General features: G+C 43.5%; 1 protein-coding gene across 2 annotated transcripts in view; it reads right to left on the bottom strand.

The window, feature by feature from the left end:
* SAMHD1 (SAM and HD domain containing deoxynucleoside triphosphate triphosphohydrolase 1) overlaps window positions 1-8,518 on the bottom strand; it is a 55,441-nt gene extending 46,923 nt beyond the window's left edge. For both annotated transcript variants that reach the window (XM_044918884.1, XM_021689260.1), the window contains exons 1-2: window positions 8,311-8,518; window positions 3,709-3,775 (exon numbers count right to left, since the gene is read on the bottom strand). In XM_044918884.1, the coding sequence (XP_044774819.1) occupies window positions 3,709-3,775; window positions 8,311-8,518 (275 nt within the window). The remainder of the gene's footprint in view (window positions 1-3,708; window positions 3,776-8,310) is intronic.
* Between the last annotated feature and the right edge of the window lie 639 nt (window positions 8,519-9,157).

The raw sequence follows: 9,157 nt of genomic DNA on the forward strand, positions 1-9,157 counted from the left end.
AACAATTAATAATTCAAACATACACCCCCGCTAGAAACTCTCCCTTAGGCTTCTGCCCTTGATGCTCTTCCCGTGGTAACTCAGACTTCAACATCTATGTCTCTACTGAGTGCTCAATTGATACTTCAAACTTATTTTAATCTACCTGAAGTTGACATCTTCCCTCACAACCCTGAATTTGCATGGCTCAAGGTACACTCTGAAGTAGAGCACAGTGAGAATGAAAAAGGACTTTGAAATCAGAACTGATTCACATCTTTACACAGAATCTGTGTGACCTTGGGAAAAAAAAAAATCACTCAAACTTTTTTAGTACATAAATGTTCTTATCCATAGCACAGGAAAAATGCGAGTACTAGGTATAACTCATGCACAGATCAAATATATATATATGAAGGTTATAGCTTTACTTGTACCCATCTTCCTTTGTCAGTAAGCCCTCATAATGCTCAAGGTTCAATAAATAAATTTAATAGAATTTAACGTAAACAGCTCAAAATCCTATAATTCATTATCCTGTGTCATTTACACTTACTGGTCCAAGCAAGTTAGCCTGACACCTGGCTAATTATTAACAGAACCAGCAGACAAGGGGCAGAATTTACTAATCTACTAGCTAGCTAATTAGATTGAAAAATCTTATGCTCAAAGTCCTAGATAGAGTCAGAATCACTACAATTGGCCTCTATATTGTACTCTAAGACTCATGATAACTACAAAATCTAAGAATGATTTTCTTGGGATGTACAGAAGCATTATTACAGCTGATAAATCATAAAGCAGTATACCTTGTGTTTTCCTATTCCCCTACCATCCTCATCAGGTTGATGTAACAAGCACAGGGAAGTACTTACAGGTGATCTAAAACTGAGTCAGGTTAAGTATTGTTGCACAGTTGAGTATAACCAAAAGTCACAGCATAAAATACCAAACCTAAACCAATCTCACTGCCCAATATTTTCCTGAACTAATAATAGTCATCATTTAATAAAACCCAAAAAGAAACTATTCACAAAGAAATCGCTGATGAAAGTATATAAAAATAGCCAACCAAAACCTGGTGGTTTTTTGTTTTATTTTAACAAAGGCTATAACAAAATACAGTATTTTATATATATAGTTTTGAAGATTTATTTATTCTAGAAAGAGGGGGAGAGAGCCCCTGTGTGTGAGTAGGGGAAGGGGCAGAGGGAGAGGAAGAGAAGCCTCAAGCAGACTCCCTGCCACCCAGGTGCCCCAAAATAAATAGTACTTTATTTTATTTATTTATTGAGAGAGAGAGTGATAGAGAGAGAGCATGAGAGGGGGAGAGTCAGAGGGAGAGGCAGACTCCCCGCTGAGCAGGGAGCCCGATGCGGGACTCGATTCCGGGACTCCAGGATCATGACCTGAGCCGAAGGCAGTCGCTTAACCAACTGAGCCACCCAGGTGCCCCAATAAATAGTACTTTAAACAAAAATTTCAAGTAGTCATGGGCTGGGGGGCCCTCAGTGGCTCGGTTGAGCCTCCGACTCTTGATTTCAGCTCAGGTCATGATCTCAGCTCAGTCATAATCTCAGGTTGGTGAGATCCAGCCCTGTGTGGGGCTCCATGCTCAGTGGGGAGTCTGTTTCTCTACCTCTCCCTCTGCTTCTTCCCCCCTTCATGCACGCGGGTGTGCCCTCTCTCTAAATAAAAATAAAGAAATCCTTAAAGTAGTCACAGGCCATAGTTAGACTACAGTAAGATTTTATTTCTGTATTTCATAATTTCTGAAATCTAAAATTTCCTACAACTGATATGTACATTTAATGTACTGTTTCTTACTTGTTAGAAAAACCTCTTAAATCAACGGTTGATCATAAACTTGAGAAAATTTAAGTACTTGTCTAAACCGGATTCCCCCTAGAAAGCAGAGTCTAGGACAACAGCTTACATACAGGTCGCTTATTTTAGGATGTGAATCCTAGGAAAGGTGAAACAGGAAAGGAGGGGGAAAGAGTACAAGGCTATATTAATACATTGGTTGACCTGTACTACTGTTAACAACTTTGACTCGTCCTACTGGGATCTTTAAAGGCAGCTCTAGACAGCAGAATTTTGCCATAATGGAAATGTCCTATATCTGCCCTGCCCAACATGGGAGCCTCTAGCCATAAGTGGCTATTGAGCACTTGAAGTATGGCTAGGTGAGGATATTTAAATTTAATTTACATTTAATTTACTTTAATTTAAATTAATTTAAACATGGAGCTGGTGGCTACTGTATAGGAAAACACAGTCCTGAAAAGTCCTGCAGAATCCACCTCATAGTTATAAGGTGAGTAATAAGGCATGCCAGATAATGCTCATTTGAAATTCTATTTTGTTCACTCATGTCTCCCAAGTTCCTAGAAAAATTCCTAACACTCAGTGGGCCCTCCATAAATATTTGTTGAATAAATCAGTAGTATTTGGGTCCACAAAGTAAATGGTTCTCTTTAAAAGCAAGACTCTATTAGAGCAAATTCAATTCAATTAAAATAGTAAGCAACTATTATATCTAAGAAATAAGTAGTAAGGGGGACTTTGAGGAGACTAACGGGGCTGAAATGTGATTATGAAAGAGGCAAGATGAGGCTCTTAAAGATTCTGATCCAAAGGACATTTATTAAAATTCAAGTAAAAGTCCTAAGGTGATCTTTTCTCACAATCTGCTTCTATTATCAACTACTAAACAATAATGCATGAAGTAATTCAGTATAATCCTTTGTTTTGATTCTTTAGTTACTGTTACCACAAACAACATTTAGCTAAATGGAATTCCAGAAGGAAAAAACCTTATTTCACCACTGTTGCCAATTCTCTTAAAAAAAAAAAAGTCTCCATTTTAAGGAATATTTAAATATTTGCTCCTCAGCTGTGATCTTTAAAGTGAATCCACACTAATCTAGACCCTGCAACCTCCAGCCTTATATTTACTAAAGGCCAACATGCTAATCACTTTATGTACATTGTCTCATTATTACTTTCCATTTGACAGGTGTAGAAACTGAAGAGTTAAATTACTTGTCTCAAACCATACAACCAAAAAAGGACCAAACTACTTTGGATTGCATCTTTAAATCTAATACCAGGTATATATTTCAGTCTTGAGATAACTTTAGGAAGACCTAGAAATATGTTCAAGATAAGGCTGCAGCCTTGATTTTTCTTGCCAACATTTCCCCCCTATCAGTTCTTACATATTTTATGGTGTGTATAATCCAATTATTCTGCACTTGCGAGTAAAAAGTTGATCACTGAAACTTCATGAAGGCTTGTCAGCAAAATTTTTTAAAATAGGAATCATTAGCAATATTAAACACAACATGTGCACAGTAAAACCAAGCAAACAAAAACAACTGTGTTGGGGCGCCTGGGTGGCTCAGTTGTTAAGCGTCTGCCTTCGGCTCAGGTCATGATCCCAGGGCCCTGGGATAGAGCCCCACATCAGGCTTCCTGCTCCGCGGGAAGCCTGCTTCTCCCACTCCCCACGCTTGTGTTCCCTCTCTCTCTGTCAAATAAATAAATAAAATCTTAAAAAACAACAACAACTGTGTTAACCAGCAGGCAGGGGATTCTGTTTAAAACACTCTGTAGGTTTAAAATGAGGACAGTTAATATCGGTGATCATGTGCTTTGTCCCTCAGAGGTGAATAAAAAGGTCCTAAGTATGCTTGGCTACAAGGTGAATTTTATCATTCTTACCTTATTCCAAGACTTTCAAGATCAGACTCATTAAGATGGAGTAGTGTTAAACCTGTAATTTCATTTTCTTTGGAAGAAAAGAGAGAAAAAAGATAAAATGGTTTCAATATTTACAGCATATGCATTTTTATTTCTTTCGGTTTGGAGTCGCCAGATTTTACTCAGATCAACATTTACTAGCCACCCACTCTAGGAAATGAACTGTGCTAAGTTCCACTTTTTTTTTTTTATGATTTTATTTATTTATGAGAGAGAGGGAGCACGAGCCGGGGGCTGGGAGGTGGCAGAGGGAGAGGGAGAAGCAGGCTCCCCGCTGAGCAGGGAGCCTCACTTGGGGCTTGATCCCAGGACCCCGGGATCATGACCTGAGCTGAAGGCAGACGCTTAACTGACTAAGCCACCCAGGTGCCCCTAAGTACCACTTTTTCATTTGCCACTTGGAAAGTCTTTTTTTTCTCAACATGGGGCTTGAACTCACAACCCCAGGTTCAAAAGCCACATGCTCTACTGACTGAGCCAGCCAGGTGCCCCTGCCCCTTGGAAAGTCTTCATTTTAATTAGATAACTATACCAACAGGCTTTTTTGGATAACTAAGTAAAAATTTTTAAGATTTATTTATTTATTTGAGAGAGAGAGAGCGTGCACTCCACTGAGTGCACAGCGAGGAGGGGCAGAGGGAGAGAGAGCCTTAAGCAGACTCCACAGAGCCTGTCGCAGGCAGGGTTCAATGTCATGACCCTGAGATCAAGACCTGAGCTGAAGCCAAGAGTTGGGCGCTTAAAGGACTATACTACCCAGGCAACCCCTCAAGTGAAATTTTTTTAATTATTTGAGTAAATTATTTGCAGTGAAGTCCCAGTTGCAAAATCAGCAGCTTCCTTCTAAAACAGGTGAGGTTTGGGGAGGGGGGTGAATGAAGTGTAAATCTACTGTTCTTAGAATAGTCAGGTCAAAACCATAGCCTGGGGACACCTGGGTGGCTCAGTGGGTTGAGCTGCAGACTCTTGATCTTGGCTCAGGTCTTGATCTCACTTGATCCCATGATGGGCTATGTCCTGGGTGTGCAGCCTACTTAAAACACACAAAAAAAGAACAATTCCAAGTTCAGTAAAATTTTATTTTGTATTTTTACTTTAGTGCTATCCTAGTTTTCTAAAAATACTCTCAATAAACTCTAAGACATATTTGAGGTGCCTGGCTGGCTCAGTCAGTAAAGTATGCGACTCTTGATCTTGAGGTTGTCAATTTGAACCCCACCTTGGGTGTAAGAGATTACTTAAATAAAAATTTTAAAAACTTCGGGAGCCTGGGTGGCTCAGTCGGTTAAGCATCCAACTCTTGATCTCAGCTCAGGTCTTTGGGTTCTGAATTCAAGCCCTGCATTGGGCTCCACACTGGGCATGGAGCCTACTTAAAAAAAAATTTTTTTTTAAATTTTTTAACTTAGGGGCACCTGGGTGGCTCAGTCATTAGCGTCTGCCTTCGGCTCAGGTCTTGATCACAGAACCCTGGGATCGAGCCCCGCATTGGGCTCCCTGCTCCATGGGAAGCCTGCTTCTCCCTCTCCCACTCCCCCTGCTTGTGTTCCCTCTCTCGTCTCTCTCTGTCAAATAAATAAAATCTTAAAAAAATAAATAAATAAATTTTTAAACTTAAAAAAACACTAATAAACTTGAAGATGTATTTTTAAAAAAAAAGACACTGAGCTATGCAATTATGTAATTTTACACAAATGGAATTATGTCATTTATAATTTATTTTTTCACACCTAAGAAGTCACGGAGATCTTTTTGGTCAATTTTATTAAACTACATCATTTTTAATGCCTGTCTTATATTCTACAATATAGATGCACCATAATATATTTAACCAATTTTTTCTGAGCCTTATGCTCAGAAATGAGGATACCGGAACGCCTGGGTGGCTCAGTTGGTTAAGCAGCTGCCTTCGGCTCAGGTCATGATCCCAGGGTCCTGGGATTGAGTCCCACATCGGGCTCCCTGCTCAGCAGGGAGCCTGCTTCTCCTTCTGCCTGCTGCTCCGCCTGCTTGTGCGCTCTCTCTCTCTGACAGATAAAAATAAAATCTTAAAAAAAAAAAAAAAGAAATGAGGATACCTAAATGAGCATGCCTTAAAATGAGTATACCTAAACCGATGTGATAGTTGTAAAGATTTTACTAGATAAAATATGAGAAGTGCATAGAATAGTACTTCACACAAAGTAAATGCTGAGTAAACGCTATCACTATTATGTATAACTATTATCAATGGATAGATTATTTCTACTTTTTTGCTACTTATAACCAATGGTTAAAAGAATGACCTTGAACATATTTCTTTGGACACCTGTACAATTCTATCTGTAAATTCCTACAAGTGAAATTTCCTAAGTAAAAAGGTATTACCAAACTGTCCACGGTTTGAGCCAATAGACACTTCCATCAACTTCACTGGATTACCCATTTCTCCTATTATCAGTCTTTAAATATTTTTCTATCTAGGGGCACCTGGGTGGCTCAGTAGGTTAAGTGGGATGGAGATCTCAGGGTCGTGGGATGGAGCCAGGAATTGGGCTCTAGGCTTGGTATGGAGTTGGCTTAGGATTCTCTCTCTTCCTCTTCCTGCCCCTCCTCGCCCTGCACTCTCCAAGAATAACTAAATCTTAAAAAAATTTTTTTTAATTAAAAAATAAAAATAAAGATCTTTAAAAGAAAAAAGAAATGAGCAATTATACCATGTGGTCAGTTTTTACCAATTAAAAGCACATAGTGAGGGGTGCCTGGGTGGCTCAGTCGGCTAAGAGTCTGCCTTCAGCTCAGGTCATGATCCCAGGGTGCTGGGATCCAGCCAGGTCAGACTTCCTGCTCAGCAGGGGAGTCTGCTTCTTCCTCTCCCTCTACCCAGCCCCCCTGCTCATGCGCTCGCACTCTCTCTCTCAAATAAATAAATAAAATCTTAAAAAAAAAAAAAGGATGTAGTGAATTCTGCTCGTATTAGACTGTGGGTTCAAGAGAACAGATGATTCTGAAGGTTGATGAATTATTCTTTAGAACACCACTGAGGGGCGCCTGGGTGGCTCAGTCGGTTAAGCGTCTGCCCTGGGCTCAGGTCATGATCCCAGGGTCCTGGGATGGAGCCCCACGTCAGGCTCCCTGCTCAGCGGGGAGCCTGCTCTTCCCTCTCCCCACTCATGCTCTCTGTCACTATTTCTGTCTCTTTCTCAAATATATAAATAAAATCTTAAAAAAAAAAAAAGAACACCACTGAAACAGAGAGCCAATAACATAATCAATCATATTTTGGAGACAGAAAATATAAAACTACTTCATTCCCACCTACTGCTATTCAGAGAAAAATTCCATCCAGAGTGGAGGAAAACCAAAGGGGAGAGAAGAAAACAGAAGTACAACTTCCGACACCATCAGCTATTTTTTTAAGCCTTTAAATAGTTAAAGTTCCTCCCACCCTAGACAAATGGGACTCCACCCCATAATTGCAGAAGTGTACTAAATTTGTAAATGATACCACCTTCCTATAGAACACTTCAGAGGATAAGACAGAGAGAGGGTAAGCTTCATATCCATTAGGGAAAGTTGAGTAGATTTCAAGTGGATGGATATTTGACTTGAGCCCATTGCTTAAAACTCACAACCCACACATCTCCCCATGTGATGTGGCCAAGGTGGGGACTGCTGAGAGTCCAGTGGTCAGCTGAACAACCCTAGTGTTCAGATTTAACTAGGGAAACTGATTTTGGAGAGCAAAACATCAACATTACCAAGCTCTACAAGTACGGTCAACAAACATATTGAGCCCTACTGGGATGCTATGGTAAGGCAATGGGGATTCAGGGATTAACAAAACATGTCTCCACTCCCTTAGGAAAACCCCGCCTTGACAGATGATGGGTAGAAACTGAAACTTAAGAGCAGCAGCACATACTCTAAGTGGCAAGTGTTCAAGGAGCTGCAGCTGTAGCACGGAGGGGTCTCCTGAGCCCGGTGCGCCTGAATGACAGGTCTGGGGAAAACATTCTTCTAAGAATAGGAACCGAGTCTCGCCCGCCCGGCGCTGCGGTGGCAAGTTCCCGAAGAAACCCAGCAGCATCAGGCCAGGGGCCCCACCCAAGTTCACAGTCCCCAAAGTCGGCTTTCTTCCAGCTGGTCCCCAACCCCAGAAGCCCCATTTCTCCTTCCTCCATCTCAGGGTGCACTCCTGGGCGCCCCTTCTGTACCTCCCCGCGCCTGGTCTCTCCTCCCCGCCTCAGGTTTCCGTTCTCAGCCGCAGGTCATTCCTCCCGAGGCGCCCCCCGCCTCAGGTCCAGCCCTGCGGGTGCCTCCCCGCGCAGGTCTCCCTTCCCTGCTTCAGGGCCCCTGCTCAGGACGGCTCTCCGCCTCAGGTTTCCGTTCTCCGCCTCAGGTCAACCCTGGCTCGGCGCCTCAGGAACACCCCTTTGGTACCTCCCGGAGCAAGTCTCCCTTCCCCACTTCGGGTCCTCTTTGAGGCCCCCAGCTCACTGCCCCAGGACGGCCTCTCCTCAGGCCCGCAGTCTCCGCCTCGGGTCGCCGTCCCCCGGCCCCTCAGCCCTCTAGCCCTGCTACCTCGGAAACGGTCCAGCAGTCGGGGATCACTGAAGCCACTGCGCTTTAGGAAGCAGCACACCTGCTCCGGGCCCCAGGTCTGGTGATTTGGGCGGAGTTCGGGGCTCGGGGACGTCTCCGCCGCCGCAGAACGGATGTTTGGTGGCGTTCTTGGGCTGCCATCCCATCGGGCTCGCTTGAAGGGCTGTTGCGAGTCCGCTCCCTGCATGGCTACAACCACCGCCGGCACAGCGCAGTCAAGAACCGCGGCGCTTGGACGGCGCGCAAGCGCACTGACTGCCGGTCGCGGAGGACGAGTCCGCACAGCACTGCCAGCCTACTGGCCTCCCGCGCAGGCGTACTGACAGCTCAGACCTTGGGGCCAGGCAGCCCAGCCACTTCAGCCACCAGGCCCCCTTGCGCAGGCGCATTGACAGCCCAATGGTCCTCAATAGGTCCCGGAGTTCACAGAAAGGGAGCGACTAGAAGCAGAGCCAAGGGCGTGCTATTAAGGAGGTGAGGAAAGACTGTACCTAGGACCCGTGGAAGTCCCGGCACAGTCCGGAGCAGGGGCTCTTCTGGTGAATTGAGGGTGCCTTCCTCCAAATGAGTATCCCAGATATACCCTTGGCCGTGTTGCAGATGCCCCAAACTTAAAGAAACCTAAAAGGCCATCAAGCTGGCCATCTTCCCAGTTAGAGAAAAATGGGCAAGAAGCTGATCTGGAAGACCCTGGAATGATTTCAAATCTGATATGAAGGTAGTCTTGCATTTCACAAGTTCTACAGTATTGCTGGGCAGTTAGAGGGCCCTGGGGGTGCCTCTCCATGAATCTTTTTTTTTTTTTAAGTAACGTATAATGTATTAT

Source organism: Neomonachus schauinslandi, chromosome 10 (genome assembly GCF_002201575.2).
Source record: "Neomonachus schauinslandi chromosome 10, ASM220157v2, whole genome shotgun sequence".
NCBI classification, from domain to species: Eukaryota; Metazoa; Chordata; class Mammalia; order Carnivora; family Phocidae; genus Neomonachus; species Neomonachus schauinslandi.